The 21,407-nt window shown below is 45.9% G+C and overlaps 2 protein-coding genes across 3 annotated transcripts; both read right to left on the bottom strand.

Moving 5' to 3' along the window:
• Nucleotides 1-938: 938 nt before the first annotated feature.
• On the bottom strand, nt 939-10,211 carry LOC144719531 (lysozyme g-like). Its single transcript, XM_078595539.1, has 5 exons — nt 9,977-10,211; nt 8,769-8,867; nt 5,609-5,805; nt 3,663-3,804; nt 939-2,946 (listed from the first exon to the last, which is right to left on the bottom strand). The coding sequence occupies exons 1-5, from the start codon at nt 9,978-9,980 to the stop codon at nt 2,810-2,812; spliced, it is 579 nt and encodes a 192-aa protein (XP_078451665.1). The 5' UTR covers nt 9,981-10,211; the 3' UTR covers nt 939-2,809.
• Nucleotides 10,212-13,824: 3,613 nt separating this feature from the next.
• On the bottom strand, nt 13,825-21,314 carry LOC144719532 (lysozyme g-like). Of its 2 annotated transcripts, none has more exons than XM_078595540.1 (5): nt 16,653-18,146; nt 16,161-16,256; nt 15,428-15,534; nt 14,446-14,506; nt 13,825-14,087 (listed from the first exon to the last, which is right to left on the bottom strand). In XM_078595540.1, exons 1-5 carry the CDS (start codon nt 16,771-16,773, stop codon nt 13,924-13,926), a joined length of 549 nt encoding a protein of 182 aa, XP_078451666.1. In that variant the 5' UTR covers nt 16,774-18,146; the 3' UTR covers nt 13,825-13,923. The 2 variants fall into 2 exon arrangements, with proteins under 2 accessions (XP_078451666.1, XP_078451667.1); XM_078595541.1 differs by lacking the exon at nt 16,653-18,146 and adding an exon at nt 20,565-21,314 and having other exon boundaries at nt 13,828-14,087.
• Between the last annotated feature and the right edge of the window lie 93 nt (nt 21,315-21,407).

The following is a 21,407-nucleotide window of genomic DNA, read 5'->3' as shown; positions in this document are numbered from 1 at the left end:
CGGCACACCTGCGTATATGCTCAGCGGCGTGTGCGCTAAGTGCCCACCTGCAGTTCCTGCTGCTGTCCAACAGTCAGTGCTATGTCACTACACATACATTAAATCTTATGCAGGGCCAGTGTTTTGGACAGCGCATTCTAAACATTGCAACGCTGTCTACCATATTTCACGTGTGTATATTAACTAATGTGGATGATGTAGGCAACAATTTAATCGCTTAAATAATATAATTATATTTTTAGTCGTCGGTCAATCGACTGCTGGTTCAAGGCCACCATCGCACTGACGGCGATAGGGGTTGTTAGACTGGACTGTACATACTTCACCATGCTGGTCAGTGAGAGTTAGTGAAAAGCTCGCCCACAGAAGATTCAGATGTCGCTTGCCACTGATGTTAGCCATGCCCGGGGAATTGAACTCAGGTTGGCGGGTTCGTAGCGGAGTGTGCGAACCACTGCACCAATTGCTCTACACTGAACCCATTCTCATCTATTATTGCATATGTCACTATGTTCAGGAGCTAAATGCCAATGTTGGAGTCTGCTAACCATGAGAGGGCTTCAGGAGAGAGTTCGTACAGTTCTGCTTTTCCTCCTCCTCAGTTGAAGGAGCGGAGACCACAGTGGTTTACCATTTGGTCCATAGTTTTGGTTACATAGCCACAATTGCACTACTGTGCCTCGCTTTAAATTTTCACATTTTTGAATGAGATGTGAGCATTGGCCTATTGATGTCCTGAGGCATTTGATGGTTATGTCAAAGCCAGGAAGTGCGATGTTTGGGTCTCGAATGAGGTGTTCATTCTGAACGCCCGCGTTGTTCCACTCTGTTCGCCAGAGTTTTTCCGGATCTGGGGGAGATTCTAGAATGGTGAGATCACGATCCCAGACAGCGGATCTAGTCGGTGGCGAGGTATGTAACACACACATACAACGATAAGCATCATAATATACTTTATAACACGCAAGCAAAAACAAACACAAGCAATAATGCATATTAATTGGGCGAGAGGGCCTATTAAAGGGGAATCTAACAGACAGTGCCTGATACAACATAAAACAGCAGCTTACTTTTTTTTATCTCACCAACGACGTTAAAGTCTGATATTTAGGGGTGTAATTGAAGAAATAAACGACGGCACGCAAATCCGTGCGCGCACAGCAGAGAGCCACCATCGTGAGAGAACTGGCGTCACATTCCAGGGGAAAATCTCGCCATGTCAAAATGCTTCGCGGTGCTTAATTGGCTTACGGTGGAGATTAGCGCCACTACACTTTAAATCTCACTGAGCAAGCGATTTGTCGGTGGCGGCTGCTGCCACTCCGAGTGCGTTTGGCCGCAATGATGGGGCATGTTGAGCACAGTCGACTTTCTGCAAGCTGCACTCGAGCCTGAGAGTCACATTAATGAGGATTTATCTGGCAGGCTCGCTCAGCAAATGATTGACCGTATTCTCCGGATTGTGCAGGTACTAGCACCGTCCCCTCATGGATTGTAAAGAAAAGTTAAGGATGCGTATTATAATCTGGTAGGTGTGTGCATGCGTGTGCGTGACAAGATGCGTATGCCGTTATTGACACCCGGTACAAGTTGGAGGTGAGTATAATTTTCCGTAACATATTATAATCCAGAGAATAGGTAAATAAGTCTATTAGAATCTACAGCAGTGATTCCAGACCTATGTGGTGCGCGGACCAGTGGCGTTTTGCAAAGCCGTGGCGAATGGCCAGAGGAACCGTTGCAGATACAAGACGCCTCGTTTGTTTACTGCCTGGTGGTCCGTGAAAATATTTTTCGGGTTGACATTGCTTTGCGGATGAAGAAAGATTGTTAACCACTGGTGTATACGATGCACAATGTCCCTGTTCTTGTACAGCGTATTGTAATGCGTTTGCATTCTACATAAATGCGACATCAATCCAACTTGAATTGTATATTATTTATTCATGTCCGGCTCTAAAACCAGGTAATGGCACATTGCTGCAGACTGTGTGTTTTTTTGAAGACTGCGGTTCGTATATATATTTCACGTGTAAACATCAAGGTGTTTGCACACTCGAACGAGTGTTTGGCTGATGCTCAACTCCAAGGGGTTAAAATTCCGCGTTGCTATGGTGGGGACCAGTCTCTCGATAGGGGGCAATAAGCACTTCCATTTCTTTCACAAACCTGAAAATGTCTGACTTGCCATGCCCGATGACAAACACTGTTATAGACACACTGTTAAGCTAAATCTAAGTAAAAACTATATTGAAAATGTGGAATATAACTATCAGTAATCTCCATACTGGTGCAGTGCATTTAATTGTCAAATTAGGACCCACAGGATCTATAAATAGTGCTGCTGTATTTTTACATTTATAAAGCCACATAAATGTTGGGGGGACACTGAACATCCGATGCCCTGGGCTACAACCCCTAAAGCCGTTACAGTGTTTGCTAATCCGACCCCCTGCACCAGCTCCATCAGGCCTGGTGTCTCACCCGATGAGTGGAGACCGTCCGAGTTACTCGGGGATTCTCCATCAGCTGTTGCTCGGAGGGCGAAAGAGAAGGAGCGGCGGGGTGTAGCGTGGGGCGTGGGGGGGGTACCTCTGGGGGGGAGCGGGGAGGAGAGTGGTAGTTGGCAGAGTCGGGGGAGCGATAGGTGGTTTACTTAAGGGGGAGTGGGGGAGCAGGGTGGGGGGACGCGGCGGGTGAGGGAGCAGGGGGAGTACCCTGGGGGGGGATTGAGGGGGGTACGTGGGTGGGGGGGGAGCCGAGGGAGGTTGTAGGTGGTGGGGTACCCAGGGGGGGGGGGGGGCGTGCTTTAGAATCGCTGATTCCTACGGAGCCACTGGGCCCGAGCCACCACGTCGTTGGCGTAGTCATTGCCAGTGGTGCCAACGTCCATCCCGTCGTAGCTGCGCACGTTCCTTGGACCCGCGTTGTAAGCGGAGATGCCTCCTGTGCATGCAGGCACACAACAACAACAACAAATCCCTGGTGTAGCCTTAACAGACTGATGGGGCAAGTGCTGTTAGGGAGCGCCTATGAAGGCCGGCATGGCACACGAGGCGGTGCGTGGCCAGGACCACGTTCGGCCGCCTTTGTCTCCCTAGCAGCGATGTTTACACACCGCACCCGGTACTCATTTGAGGCTGAGTCGACCTAGGGGAGACCCACGACCGGTTCAGATAATTGTCACTGGTGTTGGCCGTTAGTGGGGATTCGAACTCGGAACACTGAGTTCATAGCGGAGCACGCAGACCACTACACTACCGCACCACACACAACACATGCACGCACGCAGATGCGAGCGGGTACCCGCGGAGGCACGGTGTGCTCCAGCTAACCGCTGCGCTATTTTCATGCAAGCCGGTCAGTCGAGTAATCGATAATCGGTCGAGCAATATACATGATTAAATAATCCAATGCCCTCCGATGTGTTCTCGGGTTATACCGCGTGTTGTTCGGCACGACGCCTGACGTTCACTCAACGTCTTGCTGAGCTTCAGCAGGAACTGAAGCATGCTGAGCGAAATGCTGGACACTGTGCGAAACAACGCATGGTACAACAACCCGAAAAACACAGCGCGGAGCTACGCAGCACGATCACGAAAAGCCACGAAATTGCATCGAATAGCCCGGCTCTCTGTTACTCGCCGAAGATCGTTTTGTACCTTTGAGCTGCTGTTCTGCTGTCCAGGTGGGGAACATGCCTTGGATCGTGTTGACCATGTCAATGAGGATATGCGAGGCTTGCACCAGGTGCTCCACGCTGTCGTATGCACCTTCTAGGGGCGTGTGGTAGCGCTTGTCAATCTGGCAGAGAGCACGTGAACAGGCGCGCAGTTACGGCAACAGCTACCTCTCGCAATTGCAAAACAGAACACGATTTGGATTCTTCATCAACATCATCAGCTACTAATTCTAGATTTGAAGCTTTCGTGACTGCAAGGAATCATATTCTTATGTTTTTTCGGTAAAGTCACGTAGGTAAAACATCAAAATTAATAAAAAATAAAATAACGAGGTAGTTAATATTTTATTTTTTATTAATTTTGATGTTTTACCTACGTGACTTTACCGAAAAAACCTAAGAATATCATCAGCTACGAATCACTGCCACCTGTCACAATCCGGCGTGATACAATAATCCAACTCACACTTGCACACGAGCCGATTTCTTCGATGCGTCTCCCCCTGTGGATCCCCTCTCGGATGCGTTGTTCGTTGGCTGCCGTTCCATCATCGTTTTTGACCCTCAACCATTATTGCATATAGTAACGTGTCCTGCCAAAGCCCACTTAATTTTCTTAGCAACCGCATGAATCGGCCCCCTCCACAAAAGCCAGTCTTGACACAGCTGGTACTAGCCAGATGGTACGAGCTAGCTGGTACGAGCCAGGTAAACTTGTACAATGTCATCTAAATGCCCATCTTATTTTCTTAATCCCCACTTCGTCTGTCTCTCTTCATGTCCGGGCATGGCCTCAGGGAAATTATGTCACCTAACGGGTTTCTCTTGCAAAGGTAAAGGGGCAGCAATGACATTTCTTGATCATGCCACTGATGGCAAAGGGCCTCCACCAAAGTCAGCTCCAGAGTTCAACTTTAACAACCAGGTGAGAGCACATTTAGACTACACTCAATACCAGTGTTCTTCACTAATTTTCAGATGGGGGCCACTTTCGAGACCATTGGGGATTGACAGCATGACGGGGTGTTTTTAACACGTGTGTATTGTCAGGGGCCACACGTCACGGGTCGTACTAAAGGCCACCAGGAGTTACCAGCGGCCCGCGGGCCTCGCAATGAAGAACACTACTCTTTCCAGTAGATGTTAATAAAGAATACATGAAGATTCTGAAATGTGACGTGTAATCATTAGTGTCCTCCATACTCTAACCAGCATTGGCTGGTGCTCATTTCCAGTTGTCCACATTTCTATGGTGGGGACCAGTCCATTCAAAGAGGACAAGCATTGCTGGTTTTTCCACAAACCTGAAACTACGTCTTACATCCATGCCGATGCCAAACACTCCAATATTATTCACCTTTAAATGTGATAGACTGTGAAGCTACATCAAAGTAAATGCCATGTTGAAACGTTGGCACGGAACTGGCAGTAACGTACGTAGTCATGCTAGGGGTTTAGGTTACGAAATTACACGACATGATTTATCATAGTGCTACAATATTAGCATTTAAGCCTTTATAAAGCTGTATGTATATATATACACAGTATACACCCATTGCAGTATGTTATTGAGAGACACTCAAAATCCACCAAGTAGTCATCAGACTTTGTGCTATTTGCTTTAAACTATTTTTTATTTTACTAGGTGAGGCCCACTGAGCTACATAGCTATGTTTTCATAAGCGATCTGGCCACAAATGATAGCTCAACTAAGTGGCTTATCACGTGGAAATGTATAGCAGCCAAAAACTACTCTAAGCCCATGTTTATAAACGTGTAGGGAAAACCGGAGGACCCAGAGAAAAATCCACGCGACCACGGGGAGAGCATGCAAACTCCAAATATACAGCAGGCGTCAGCGTTGGCATTGAACCCACGATCTCCTGCACCCCAGGCGAGGTAGTTAATATCTCGCCACCACGGCACCTGCATGAGCCCAAAGGCATTCCCATTGTCGCCCCAGCCGTTGTCGAGAACGTTGCCAGCGCGGGTCTCGCGGGAGATGATCGCGGCCACGATGGCCGGGTCCACGCCCGTGGTGGTGGCAGCGTCCACGATGCGGTCCTTGTATTTCTTCAGGCGGCAATCGTCAGTCTTGACCAGCTGATGAGAGGCTGCCGGTCCTGGGGGAAAAGCCATCGTCCCCTTTAGCGTCATTGCAAATTAACTGCGGACCGGTTTTCCGTCAAGATGAGGACTCATTGGACTATCGTCGTAACACTTGCTGCTGTTCTCCTCACTTGCTCTTATTTTCTCAAACTTATGTTGATGGCGATCTGACAAGAGGGCCACAATGGACTTCTTCGGATAATTCTGGTGGATTTTTAAAAAAATATTATACACAAATGGCTGTGAGCTCTTTAAAACACTGTGTGTGTCTTGTTTGAAATCTGGGGGTTTCCCGTCATACACTGTTTTTTCTCTGTTGTGATGGGGTTTTGTTGTCGTTTGCAGATTTGACGGACGTGTGTACCAGCCGTGATGTCCTGGGAACCCACACGTGATTTTAGTCTCGGGGAAACAGGGTAGCGCAGTGGAAACACTTGCCTTGCACAGAAAAACGGGGCCTGGGTTCGATTGCCAGATCAGGAGAATACATGTGCGTGTAGTTTGTATGCTCTTTCCCATGTTTAGCATGGGTTTCATTCAGGTTCTCCGGTTTCCTCTCATAGCTTAAAAAAAAACCATAAAATGTAACCGGTATTGGCCAAAACATCCTAATGTTGAAACGTTACTTGCAAATGAGTCAATTGACAGCAACATCGCCCCCTACTGCAAGAACTTGGCAGGAAAAAAAGAATGTTGAGACTTGGGGCTCTCCCTGAGTAAACGAAGCAAAAAAACAATCGGCGGCTCTCACTGCCCCCTATTGGCTGCGCCGCGGTGTTGCCACGCGGTGGTCTTTTCCCACCTTAGTTGCGACAATATAACACATTCCTGCGGAGGGAGCTGGTAGGAACGTTGGGTTGCTCGGTCAATGGCCAGGGTCAACGGCGGCGTGGTGTATTCCGCAAATATGCCCGACTGTGAGGGCGGGCACAAGCCGGCGTGAGTAGGTTAAACGTTGAGTTTTATAAGGGCACCACGGGGTGACTAGCCCCACCCCACCCAGCCCCACCCCTCCCACCCTCCACCCAGCCCCTCCCCACCCAGCCCCTCCCCACCCTCCCCTCCCCACCCAGCCCCTCCTCACCCTCCCCTCTCCACCCAGCCCCACCCCTCCCATTTTTGAACGCACGACAATAATCCCCTGTGGGCTGGTGTAACCAGGAGCTTCCAATCAGTATTATCGTGTTGCTTAATAATGGTATCGCCTCCCACCCCCCCCAATCATTGCCCTGTCTATATTATGATGATTTACGTGCGTTTTGTAGAGCGCCTGAGGATGCAGTTGCACTTAGTAGGTCAAGGTGCAGCCCTGCAATGTATTGCTAACGCAACTGCCGGTCGAAGGGCCTCCACTCGGGAGCTCTAACGAGATCGAGAGAGAGAGTGGAAGATGTTTTGGCCTACTCTGCCACGTCGGACGGACCGTCTGGGAAGAAAGTTGGTGCGAGCACCGACACTTTACCCCACCGCACACGGGCGCGCCCTGCCGATCGATTCTGGTGAACACGTGTCCACTGCTGGATGGACAGAATTGGAGGAATTCCAAGTCCAATGTGCCCACCATTAACCACGCAACAGCAGCCGTTGTGCAACGACATTGAGGGACGCTAGTAGGGGCAGGCAAAAGGGGCCGTCCATAAATGACGTCACGCGATTTTTGGACGATTTTTGACCCCTCCCCCCTTCGTCACACGGCGTCACAAAAAGTCAGACCCCCCCCTCAAATATGACGTCACAAAGCTCTGCCACCCCCCAAAATAAAATATGCTTCAAATCGCTTTAAACTATTGTCATTGTAGTGCGTATTTAATGCAGCGCTGCACTCTGATGTTGTAGGATAAAACATGTATTCAAAAGTCTATTTAATTAAGTAGAACGCGTTGTCTATATTTATTTAAAGTTGCGCATTTTTACATGACGTCACATTTCTCACCCCCCCCCCTCCCCGTCACAAATGTCTGACCCCCCCCTAGATGCGTGACGTCATTTATGAACGGCCTCAAACCAGAATAACAGCAATTTTTTGTTCGAATTCGCTAAAAACAACTCAAGGATTTCAAGAGCCGCAGTGCAATCATCAATGACGCTCACTTAGCATCTTTAAAGAGCCGCCCGCATGCTGCAGGTCGCTGACCCGTGAGACTGAAACAGCCGTGAGGACGATCAATCACATCCCAGCTTGTGTGCATGGCGGCGGATTGCATTGCTTGTGATCCGGTAATCGGCGGGGTTGGTGGGTCACGTCGAGTTGGAACCACAGCATCGCATAGTCACTTGAAGATGTTTACTTGTTCATGTTTGTTGTTTGTTGCGGTTGCACCCGATTCAAGAGCCGAATGGCTCACAGGGCTATACCAGATAAATGAAACTGAAAGCATGCACAGTACAACACGCAGCTTTGTGGAGGCAATGACGAGCCTCTGGAGGGCAGTGCATCAAATAGGTTGCTGACCTATCCGTGGGGAATTTGAGTGTTCTCCAGCACTGTAATATGCATAGATATATATTTTTAAAATCGAACTTCTGTTTTTCTTTATCATGCGAAAAACACTCGACTCATTGGCATTCGCAACCAATATCACCCATACTGATGAAGCTAGTTGTAATTACTGGCGAAACGTCGTACTCAGATTGTAAATGCTGTGGCTTTGCTCTCCAACACGCCGGTGTGCTGTACTAGTGACGAATGGGCACGTTCTGTTGACGTGACAACCCTTACTAGTTGGCTGTGTCGGGTGGTGGCGGGTTTAACGACACATTTATATATTTACGCAATCGAACCCAAAAAAAAAACCTGTAGTATGGACTCGACTCATAATTTACCTAATCATCCTAAGCAAGGACCCCCCTCCCCTTTACAAAACATTCTCAAAAATCCCAGTGAGGCTTTGCTGGGTAAAACTATTCCCACGTGAGAGGCTTGATACGACACACACAACGCACTGGCGACGGAGATTCCCCCGATTTGCCTGCTCACCATCGAAGCCGAGTCGGTCTTGGTTCGCTGTAGCAGCCGACGCTCCTGTCGTGTCGATGTTCATGATGTCTCCTCCGTAGGGTCTCCGTCTGCCGGCGGCTTACGATGCAAACGGGAAGAGTTGAAACGGAACGGGGGCATCACCACCAAGGCAAAGACAACGATCCCCTCCCCCCCCCATATAGGCTTACAGACTGTCGGGGCAAGTGCTGTTAGCGAGCACAGACGAAGACCGGCACGGCACACGATGGGGTGGGTGGCCAGCACCACGCCCGGCCGCCTTTGTCTCCCCAGTGGCGTTGATTACACATCGATCTTGGAGAGGACCAGGACCGATTCAGATGATCGTCACAGGTGTTCGCCGTGAGCTGGAGTCGAACTCGGGTGGCCGCGTTTGCAGTGCAGCGCAGCTCGCAAAAAAAAACCGCACTACCGCGAAACCCACTTTTTATTTTATTACACTCAAATCTTGTAACTCAATTTTAACCAACTTCCCAATCTGGTATCGACTGCAAACTTTGCATACTTGTGTCATACTGATGACAATACTATATTATATCAAAAAAATAAAATAAAACATATTTTATAACATTATTTTTTATATGTTATGTTTCGGATTGGGTCGAAATGTCCACGCTCAACTGACGTTGGCTGTAATTGCCCACTGTCCCTTACGTTATGGCAAGCTTCGGGGCCACTGCCTGGAGTCGTAGAGTTATGCCATTACTAGTACGGTACATTTCATGAAAGCGTGTTTTAAAAAAAGTTTAAAAAAATATTATTTATTACATACATACACAGAGAGACCATCAGCTCGCTGGCAAAACGCCTATTATACAAGACCGTACATACGTGTCCATGTATTTCACACAACTGCCCGCATACACCGTTTACACGTTATAGCCTTTATCGAACGTTTGCAACCTCTTACAGCGAGATACGCATCGTCTCAGAAATCCACGCTTCACAATGCCGATGCAATGCCGGCACGGTGGCAGGAGTGTTGGATTTATTTACAGCAGGCTCGCTCGCTTGTGACACGGCCGGTGACAACCACCCCATGCGAAACAAAAACGAACGCAACGTGGTGGCCAATCAATGGGCCACGTCCGGACAACGATGTTGTTGCTTTTCAATCGCGGTGCTCTGACGTTTTCCCCCCTTGTAAATGCGCTTATTCTATTCGAAGCTCGTTCAAAAGCACTCACCCATCTTTGAGATGCTGGGCGTGAGTCTGGCGCAGATCAGACGGAGCAACCGATCCAAACTCTTTAAATCTCAGCCCTAAACGCACAGTGACTCTGCAAATGCGTTTGGGTCCCGGCTATATATATCGAGAGAAAAAGAGGAAGTAATGCATGCACTAATACAGTAGCGGGCCAAAAGAGGAAGTATCGGTTTCTCAGTTGCGTCACACGACAGAATGTTGTTTTAGTTTTTTTGGCGCAGACAAACGCACATTGGGCAATAAATGCGCATTTATTGCCCAATGTGCGTTTAGTAGAATGCCCAGGATAACAGTATAAGTGGCGATTTCTGAAGGGGGTGATGTACCTTTGGAATGTGTAAGTTATTCCACGGGCCTATTGCAAGATTGTCGTCACGCCAACACTTTGGAAATACAGTACAGCTCTTTGAGACGCGTATTTCGACATGTAGTGCGCTTTATAAAATAAAATATTATTATTCACACGGCCAAGATTTTACTGTTTAGGTGGGCCAATATGAAACGTCAGACGATATTGAAGCTCTTGCTTGGAAAAAGCCTCGTCAATTAAAATATGATTGTGTCAATTTGGGTTTAAACGAAATTATTTAAACTAAATTTTTTATTTTACCAGGTAAGGTCCAATGAGCTAATAGCTCATTTTCAGAAGCGACCTTGCCACAAATGATAGCTCATCGAAGTGGCTTATCACGTGGACATGTATTGCAGCCAAATACTCTAAACGCGTGATGTTGATTCTAAATGTGGAGGGGAAACCCGGAGAACTCGGAGAAAAATGCACGCGACCAACGGGGAGAACACGCACACTCCAAATATACAGCAGCAGGCGTCAGGGTCGGGATCAAACCCACGTGCATCCTGCATACCAGGCGAGGCAGTTAATATCTCGTCACCGTGGCGCTCTCGATTTTTTGCCACACACTACTTGTTGAAGTGAAAGAGGAATGTCACTGTCTTTCATCCGAATTATATTTGCCTCGTGTTTTTTTTATTGACGTATATGTAGAGTGTAATGTTTTCTGTTTTTTTTTCTGATTGGTTGTTTGTCCTGGGTATGTCTGGGAATTTCCCAAATGCCACCCTGGGACTTTCCTTGCGCTGAAAAATAGCCGCCCGGGTAGTTTGGGACTTTCCCGGAACAGGCATATGAATGTCTGACCAACGTTCTGGAACGGTCAACGTATCTGTTTCCAAGTTCAATTCGGTTGACCTTCAATGTCAATGCTCTTATCTGATCCGATGAGAAGGGAAAGTGTTAATTTCTTCAATTCTGAGTACACAAAACACAAGGGATGGAGGATGCTATGCCTCTGTGTACGGTATATAGACACACTTATAGAGCTGGTGGATCCTGTGTAGTGTACAAAGACCAAGATCTTCCGTATAGCCTTTACAGACTTTTGGGGCAAGTGCTGTTCGCGAGCACCTATAAAGGCCTGAACGGCACTCGAGGGGGTTGGTGGCAAGCACCACGCCCGATCGCCTTCGTCTCCCCAATTTTAAAGTAACTACAAAAACGTAACGATTTGTTTAACTCGGCTCAGCGGTACAGCGAGCGGCTTGTATTCGGAATGATGCGAGTTAAAATCCAAGTTGGAGTTGACTTAGCCCATCACACCTCCGGAGTCGATAAAACAGGTACCGCGCTGTGGGTATGTTAGCGGTGGTTAATCTATGAATAGATTCTCCCCTACCATAGGAGTGTAATTTCCACCACTGGCCCTGGGCTGTAAACGGGAGATTATCACCATCTCAAAGCTAATTTGACCAACAAATCACTTTGAACATTTCACACCCAGCAATTTGATGATCACGATTCTGGGTCGTGATTCGATTCAAGAATCATTTGCTTTGATTTGATGGTCTCTCTCGTGTTTAATGTTTTTTTTTCTCTCTATTGAACATCTGTGAAACTACTGGACATGAGTGAAAAGAGCTTCATAGCTAATCGGATTCCTCCACGATAAATACAATTCTCAATCTGATTCTGATTGGTGGTAGCAATTTTTTTTCACTTCTGTTCTTCGAAACGTAACATTTACACATCTCTTTCATAATGTCCGCATGTATTGCGAGGCTTCGGAAATTAACATTCATGAATTGATGCATCTATCCACTGCTAGTAATAAAATCCTGCTTGATTTTGTCTGGAACCTGATAGGTTGCAGGTGTTGTGTGCGATGAAGCATCTGGCCGCCATACGTTCATCCGTCCCCTTGCCCCAGGTATGTCATGATCATTGTGTACGACTGCACACGCGTGATGGATGGATTGCTTTAATATTCAAGCAGCACAATTACGTTTCCCGATGCATTACATTTCTTTCTCACCGTAACAGTCCACCAACTCGTCCACGTTGTACTGTGAAGTCACCTGACTCGAAGGATTCATGGACTCACTCGATTCACTGCATTGTGTCGAGTTGTGGTCGCTCTTGATACAGGGTATTCCATCGTGTTGTATGATGGTAGTTAATCAATGCATGGCACTATAATGTATGGCAAATGCCCTCGATTATCCGTACTGTGACTGCCTGCATCTCATCGTATTACACGTAGGGTTTACTCTACACACTTTTCACAGACCAAATAAGAACATGTGTCTCAGCACTAGGTCTATCAAAACTGTGCCGTATATTGTAATAACTTTCACCATAACACAGTAATGTACAGAACCACAAGATCTCTGTACAAACCAATTGCTGCCACTAAAACACCAGTTCCCATTATTGAGTAAATCTCGGACAGGTGGCCACCAAAGTTGTACTCGTTCTCTGCAATATTGACGTTTAATTTTGGCTTTGTTTTGTTGCTCACGCACCACGGATCTCCCTTGTAGAATAGCCAGACAGCTGGACAAACGTGACCACCCCGTATGACCAATCGAATAAACGTAAGTTGGTGGGTGAGTAGTTGAGTGAATGGGTGGGTGAGTTACTTGAGTGACTTGGCATATTAATGAATGGAGTGGGACATGGGTGGCAGGGCTACCACCACTTCCGCAGACCCAAGTCTGGGAATATTTCTCTGTCAGCCTATGGCAATCAAAACTATATTATTGAAGTGAGACCTTTGGTCCAATTTGTGACTAATTCTGGGCTCAATTAAATTTATTAATACAATTTATTTTCCTTCAGGCACCACACCTGGCATCCCGTCTCGATAATACGTAACCCTGAAATTTGAATATATTATGTATAGCTCTGAATTGTGCTGACTTCTAGTTAAACTGATTTAGGATTTTATTTACTGAATCAATGAATAAAGCCCATTAAAATTACAGATGCGCTGAGGTGGCTTGAGGATGGAGATGGATCATGATCTGTGTGGGTGCATCTCGCAGTGCCCTTGCATTGAACCCCAAACCTGTATCTCGAGGTTCTAGATTTGAAGCTTTCGTGACTGCAAGGATTCATATTCTTAGGTTTTTTCGGTAAAGTCACGTAGGTAAAACATCAAAATTAATGAAAATAAAATAAAATAAAAATCACGACGTTTCGGAGGCAACACAAGTCTCCGTCATCAGGTGGGACCGTCACAGCCGGATTAGCTGCATCAAGTGAGGCAATGATTCAAGATGTAATCCCTTAAAAGCAAGTTGAGGGGGGAGGAGAGGGGGGGGGAGCTCATCAGAATGTGGTAGCCAATGATACGTTCCATTCATTGGCTACCACATTCTGATGAGCTCCCCCCCCCCTCTCCTCCCCCCTCAACTTGCTTTTAAGGGATTACATCTTGAATCATTGCCTCACTTGATGCAGCTAATCTGGCTGTGACGGTCCCACCTGATGACGGAGACTTGTGTTGCCTCCGAAACGTCGTGATTTTTATTTTATTTTCATTAATTTTGATGTTTTACCTACGTGACTTTACCGAAAAAACCTAAGAATATGTATCTCGAGGCTTTCTGACAAGTGCAGAGCCACTATCACTTGGGACAGAGTGCTGGCGTTCCTGGGACACAGCTATCGGTGCTCAGGCACTGGGCACCAGCTGCCACGTCATTGGCATCGTCATTTCCGGTAGTGCCCTTGTCCATGCTGGCATAGGTCCGCACATTCCCTGTGCCAGCATTGGAAGCAGAGATGCCTCCTGTGCAGACACAGGCAAACACACAGAATCAGAATATCAGAATCAGAATATATATTGAAGGAATCAGATGAGCTATAAAGCAATTTTCACAGATGTCCAGTAGACACACGATACAGACAACTCCAAATTTGTCCACACACCCATGTAGTGAATTACAATTTAAAAAAATGAAGGGTGTCAATTATTTTAAAAAGAAAAAGTACAGCGCTTTGTTAATCCACGGCTGGATTAAGACATTCATGACTAAAGGATGGTGTCTCTCTGGCTGAGCATTGTGATGGTTATGAATGCTGTTCTGGAGTCCAGTCTGGGAATTTCGTCTGCATCTGTGTGATGTTGTTGTTTAGAATTTCTGCACCTTGCGTGATGTCTTCCGCGCTGTTCGATGCACCTTGCGGCTCGTGGAGACGCTTGTCAACCTGTGAACGCGGACGCAATAACTATGGCGGTCACAAAAATTAAGTTGGATGTGATGTCTCCAAAGCGCCCATGCCAGAATTTGGTGAAGAGTGCGGCAATATGGAGTGGAAAAGGTTCATAATATGGTGTGCAGCAGACCGAGGTGCTGTGGGTGGAATGATGAAACTTTTCCAAGAGGAAGTCATCGGACAAAGCCAGTTATTGTTTGTCACACATTCGCCTGAATAGACTCTTTAATTGTTCAAATTTGTCAGTGTCTGGTTATTACGAATATTTTTCCTCCTGCCGAGCAGCATCATTTTCGAATGTTATTCGGTGACATGAATCTTCGTGTTAAATTAATTGATGAGTTCAACAATTTCTCAAAAAACGGATGCCCTGCCCGCTTATTCAAGACGAAAGCTACTCAGGCGGAGTATCGCTGGTCGATTGAGCTACCATATCGTGCCATATTCCGGAATGACGAACCAAAAGTGTTCCCTGTGTCATTAAAATTATACAAATCTGGTCTCACACACACACACCCTTAGCAGACTATAAGATATACCCCTCCCCCAACTTCTGCTTTAAAATACAGGGGAAAAGTGCGTCTTATCAGCTGGAGAATTTAGTACAACCTTTCCTCGACCTGGTAGTCCTCTAAATCGTGTTGTATGTTGAACTTCGTTCGCAACATGTGCAGGTAACGGTGCTAATTGGAGGTGCGGTGGAAGAACAAACTAAACACAAACATAAGTTCTAAAGAAATGGGTTTTCAAATCGAGATTTAAAAGTGCACAGCTCCAGTGGCTTCCTAATATCGGAAGGAAGAGCGTTCCAGACGGCCGCAGAAGCGCATCTGAAAGCGCCTCGCGATGCGGTGACCGTCTTTGTGTTCACGTGTGCTGTTTGTTGGTGCTGAGCACGTGCACGAACCCTACCGCGTTTCCCTTGTCGCCATAGCCGTCTTGAAGGACGGCCCCACCATGGGACTCGCTCTCCAGACGAGCATCGTCAGTTTGGACCATATTATCAGAGGCCTCCACTCCTGAGACGAATTTCGTCACAAACATGAGTATGACAATGACGGTTATCTTAAGCACCAAGTTCAGTTTATTTGTGTATCTATCCAGGTTAAAACTCAAAGAGTCCAGGAAAGTCGAATTTGCAAGAGTGACCTTCGTCATCAAAATTATAATACCATTCAAATACTGTGAAGTAAAGCAATGAAGCATATAGAAAGTTAGAGGGGGGGGGGGACACACCAAATATAAATATACAGGAGAAATAAAAACAATAAAGCACACACATAATAAAAACATGTTAAAGTCCTGAAATGAGAGTTGGCTCAGACAAATAACTTTTCAGACCATTCATAATGTATGTACGTTGAACTTATTTTGCACCGTACGTAGCCACCTGTGCTTATCAAAAATGTAACGTACAGAACCATTAAACAGATAGTTACTCTACAAATATGTAAACAGACAAGGATATTTGCCAAATACAATTGCAAGTGAAGTTTCCATACTGAATCGACAGTTCTGCTTCAAATTGCATCAACAAAGACACAGCGTAGCTATCCTGAGTAAACATATCAAGTTCGATGCTCCAATGCACGTGGGTAAACAGCTTGTGTGTGTGTGTGCGTGTATTCCCCATGTGCCCTTTCACCAGTGATTTCCAGTCTGTCTTGTCTCGCTGTGGATGCAGAGGCTCCAGTCGTATCGATGTCCATCGCGTTGGGAGCGCTGCCTGATGCATTCCCTCCTGGAGTGAGCAAAGAGTCCGGCTTTTGAAACCTCCCAAACCAACCGATTGCAAACCGGCAATTTTAGCATCTTAAAGCAAGTTCAAGTTCATTTATTATGTATAGCCCTGTGAGCCATTCGGCTCTTGAATCGGGGGCAACCGCAACAAACAAAAAACAAAAACATGAACAAGAATACATCTTAAAGTGACTATGTGCAAACAGAAAATCCAAGAAAAGACAGCAAAATATTGCAAAAAAATCACCGTACACCAACGCTGTGTGCAAAAATCCCAGTGGGATGCAAGTCAAACAATAACAACAACAACCACAAGACAGAGCAGAGTACACACACATCACATCTCAATGATTCCAATGTTCAACTGTAGCAGTATCCGAGACCAGCGCTCCCCAACCTTTTTGGCACCACGGACTGGTTTCGTGGAAGACAATTTTTTCACGGACCGGGGGTGGGGGGGGGGTCATCATTTCCCCCTTTTCAAAGACGTTCTCCAGCAACGTTTGTTTTTTACTCATTTTGGCTAGGAGTTAGCAGTTTGTGGGCTTACCAACACTGTGACTGAGACAAGTGCGCGTTGCGGGAAAGAGGCGCGGACGGAAGTGGTAAATAATTAAATAATGGGGGCGGCCCACGCGCGGACTCACCACTCTCACCTCCTGCTGCTGTGCGGTGACCGATACCGGTCCGCGGCCCGGGGGTTGGGGACCCCTGTCCTAGATGACCCCTGTCCTAGATGACCCCTCTCCGCACTTCAAGGTGAACACAGAACTGTGCCTGCAAGTGGGAATTAGTCTGCCAGTAGGGGGTGATATTGCTATTAGGTTTTCCCAAATTAAGTATTTTGCAAGTAATTTTTTGTTACATTTTATTTAGCCAATGTAAACCATGATGCCGGCACACGTGACCGACACTTTTGAATCCATAACAGAATAAAAAAACTAAGCGCTTGCTGAAACAACAAGAATTCCCCTTCCCACAGACATTGAGTCTAGGTGTGATGTCTTGAACGTTGCTAGGCTACACTGATTCATCCAAGCCAAACTTTCACAAGGCAATACTTATTCTTGGGTTTTTCGGTAAAGTCACGTAGACAGGTTCAAAGAAAATAATCTCTCTTTAACATGCTAATTTTCACCTAGCAGCCCTTTGATTGGTGGAAAACCAACCACCGTCGGGTTGGCTGTCCACCACTTACATTATCATTGGCTGCTTATAAACAGTTCGCCTTGGAAGCTAACCCCCCTTTTCCTGAAGATGACCGCTTGTGTTGCGATCGAAACGTCGTAGTTTTTTTGTATTTTTTTGTTATTTTCTATGAACCTATCTACGTGACTTTACCGAAAGAGCCAAGAATATGAATTCCTGCAGTCACTAAAGCTTTAAGTCAAGATTTAAGGCAATACTTGTGGATAATAATGTACACACATTGACAATACATACACTGAACTGACACTACCACTGGGTGATACATGTGATGCAGATACGGGATCTTGATATTTATTGTAATTTAGCCATAAGATATCTATTGGCATCAAACTGCATTTGTTTAAATTGACAATACCTGATGGTATCAACTGTGTGATCTTTGAATGAGTGCTTCTCTGGATCACTAATTCTTTTGATTTTACCAGGTAAGGTCCACTGAGCTATATAGCTCTTTTTAAATCCTTTATATTAAGTTCACTTGCTTGCTTGCGCGCTTACGACCGTGCAAATCTTTCGGTCGTTTTTTAACCCACTTCCCGTGATCCAATCGAGTTGACATTTTGCACACAGACTCGTTGTGCGTGACACTTTATTTCGTGAAAAAAAATTTCCTAAATTTTTCACTTTTTTGGAAAAAAAAATGTCATATTTAATTTAAAATATCAATGTGATAAAAATGAAACTCTTACTCAAGAAAAACAGAAATGATGATTTAAAGCTTTCGTGACTGCAGGGATTCATCTTCTTGGTTCTTTCGGTAAAGTGACTTTACGTGACTTTACCGAAAGAACCAAGAAGAAAAAAACAGAAATGAATAATAAAATAAAACCGATGCCACGCATATAAAGGATTTATAGTGAAAAACTTTGTTTTTACGGGTTAAGTTTTTTTTCAGAACCTGGCCACATGCTATCTCAACGAAGTGGCTCATCATGTGGAAATGTACAGGAGCCAAATACCATAAATGCAGGTATCACAATTACCTGCATATTCGGGCCAGTGACATTGCCTCGGGCTGTAACATGGCATAGTAGTAGCTCTCCGCTTGTTACAGAGCTTACAGGTTAGAATCCAGCGGCTGCCCTGATTGATACAGTCGGTGTATTAACCATGAAAACACGCGCCGTCTGCTTCAACAGAGGACTTTGAAGATCCCGTGTCATTGTTTGCTACCGTCAAAGTTGAAATGTGGCAAAATTCGACAAATTACCCGCAAAATGACTCAATTTGAATTTCCAATTGAGTAATTACATTGACATGCTAATCTCTCTCAATACAATGGCCACCTCCACAGCCTCAGGGCGGCCTCCGATCTTACATTTACATGCAAATACCATCTCTAGCCCCGCCCACTTACCCTTGGGCTACACACAATACAATGGCCACCTCCACAGCTTTGGTGGCGCTCTCCAGGCTAATCTCTCACAATACAAAGGCCACTGCCCCAGCCATTGACATGCTAATCTCTCACAGCATCTGTGGTTGGACAATCTCCTGCTCCACCCACCTACCTTGATGCACCCATCTCAGGCCTATATAAGACCTTGTCTCAGCAGCTTTCTCTCTCACCTGAAGACGATTGCTTGTGTTGCGATCAAAACGTCCTGATATTTTTCTTATTTTTCTATATACGTGGCTTTACTGAAAGACCCATAAAATATGGAATTAACACGCAAATATGCCCGACTGTGAGGGCGGGCACAAGCCGGCGTGAGTAGGTTAAACGTTGAGTTTTATAAGGGCACCACGGTGTACAAGCCCCTCCCCACCCAGCCCCACCCCTCCCACCCCCCACCCAGCCCCACCCTCCCCACCCAGCCCCTCCTCACCCCAACCTCCCCACCCAGCCCCTCCCCACCCAGCCCCTCCCTCCCCACTCAGCCCCTCCCTCCCCACCCGGCCCCTCCCTCCCCACCCAGCCCCTCCCTCCCCACCCAGCCCCTCCCTGCACGACGGACGGACGGACACAATAATCCCCTGTGGGCTGGTGGAACCAGTGGGTTCCTACCAGTAACATAGCAATCATTAGCCCCTACTGTGAAAGCTTGGCAGGATCCTCCTGAAAAGAGTCATGGGACTCAGTGAGGCTTTCCTGGGTAGTCAAGAAGTAACAATGCATTGATTCATTAAGCTCACAATACATGCATCGAACTGCCTAAATTAATCTATGTTTTTCGTTATGTACACATTTCATTAGTTATGGATTCATGTAGAACTGCGCGTTCCAATTAAGTAATTGATTCAACCGATTATGGATTCAATTACCGACTAATTGGATAATTCCCAAAAACGACGTCCAACTTGTTAGTCAAAATGCACTCCATGACTGGATGTCTTCCCCTTTAACAAGAATATAAAACTCCTAATAAGTCCAATTGAAAACTCATTTCTTTAGAACTGCTTTTTATGTTTAGTATGTTATCCTTCCCTCGCACCTCCGATTAGTACTGTTAGCTACATACAGTGCGAAAGAAGTTCAACATACGTACAATTATAACGCACACAGTTTGCGCATTTTGAACATAAGCATAATTTATTCTAGTTATTCTATTGGTGTAATTTCACGAGTAAATTCTCAGAAGAAATGGATTTCACAGGACTTCTAAGATCCTTCAGTTGGCTTTATCCGTTAAGTACTGAATGGATACCTAGAATGCGGACGCATTTGCAAAAGTGTCAGTCCGCAGGCTCGCTTACAACATGCTCGTTGAACATTGAAAACAAACGCCCGACAGAACACACGCAACGTGGCTTCTAGTGTTGTGAGGTTATTCCAATTCATTATCAACGTTTTTGGGTTAGATCGCGTTATTTATAAATGTGTCGTAACCCTCCACCACCTGACACGGCCAATCAGCAAAAAAGTTTCACGTTGACAAAAAGACAAATAGTTCACTACTTTATCCCACCGGTGTGTTGAAGCGTGAAACCACAACATTTAAAATGTTTTAGTACGTTTCGCTGGTAATTGCATCCAGCATCATCGGGCAATTCGCCAGAATGAATAATATTGGTCGCGAAAGCCTACGTGTTAAACGTTATTCCCAATTTTAATCTCTTGAAGTGCTTACTTTACTCGAAGTCTGTTCAAAACACTCACCCATGTTGTCTTGAGATTCGCTTTAATTTGGCGTCGAGGCGAACTGACCGCTTTATTGTCCGCTTCCAAGCAAAGAAGTCTCGATACACAGAGCTGTGGATGTTGCTAGGCGACAATACAACAAGAGAGTGAATGAGGAAGTTTCGTGTTTATTCGAGAAGCGTCACACACACACACCTGTGCTTGTGAAATGTAAGTTGTTGTTCCGAGCTTGTCAGGACTAAATTTCGATTTAAAGCTTTCGTGACTGCAGGGATTCATCTTCTTGGTTCTTTCGGTAAAGTCACGTAGAAGGGAAGTAATAAAATAATAAAAATAAAACATAATAAAATAATTCTCACGACGTTTCGGCCACAACGCAAGCAGCCGTCTTCAGGTGAAAACCAGGTCTGACTTTACCGAAAGAACCAAGAAGACTTGTCAGGACTGTCGTCATGCCACCAATTTGACACAGCCAAGTTTACTCTTCAGATGGGCTAAAATATCAAATGCCAGACAATTTGAAGCCTTATTTAGGAAAAACTTGTCAATTAACATAGGCTTCAGTCACTTTGAGTTCGAAAGTTCAAGTGATGTAATACACATTCATTTTATTTCCATTGGTGGTCAGTTTGTAGTAAATGGTGGCAATTTCACATTCCTATGGCAGGGTCCAGGCTCACCATGTCAACCATTGTTACCTCCGGGTGCAGAATCATTAATACTTAAAACGTATTAGGGGCCGTCCATAAATGACGTTATGCACCTGGGGGGGGGGGGGGGTAAGACATTTGTAACGATGTGTGACGAGTGGGGGGGGGGGGTTGAGAAATGTGACGTTACATCAAAATGCGCAACTTTAAA

The sequence above is a fragment of the Lampetra planeri genome, chromosome 6 (genome assembly GCF_965212315.1).
Source record: "Lampetra planeri chromosome 6, kcLamPlan1.2.h2, whole genome shotgun sequence".
Lineage (NCBI taxonomy): Eukaryota > Metazoa > Chordata > Hyperoartia > Petromyzontiformes > Petromyzontidae > Lampetra > Lampetra planeri.
The sequence above is the reverse complement of the archived record's forward strand: the minus strand, read 5'-3'. Positions and strand labels throughout refer to the sequence as shown.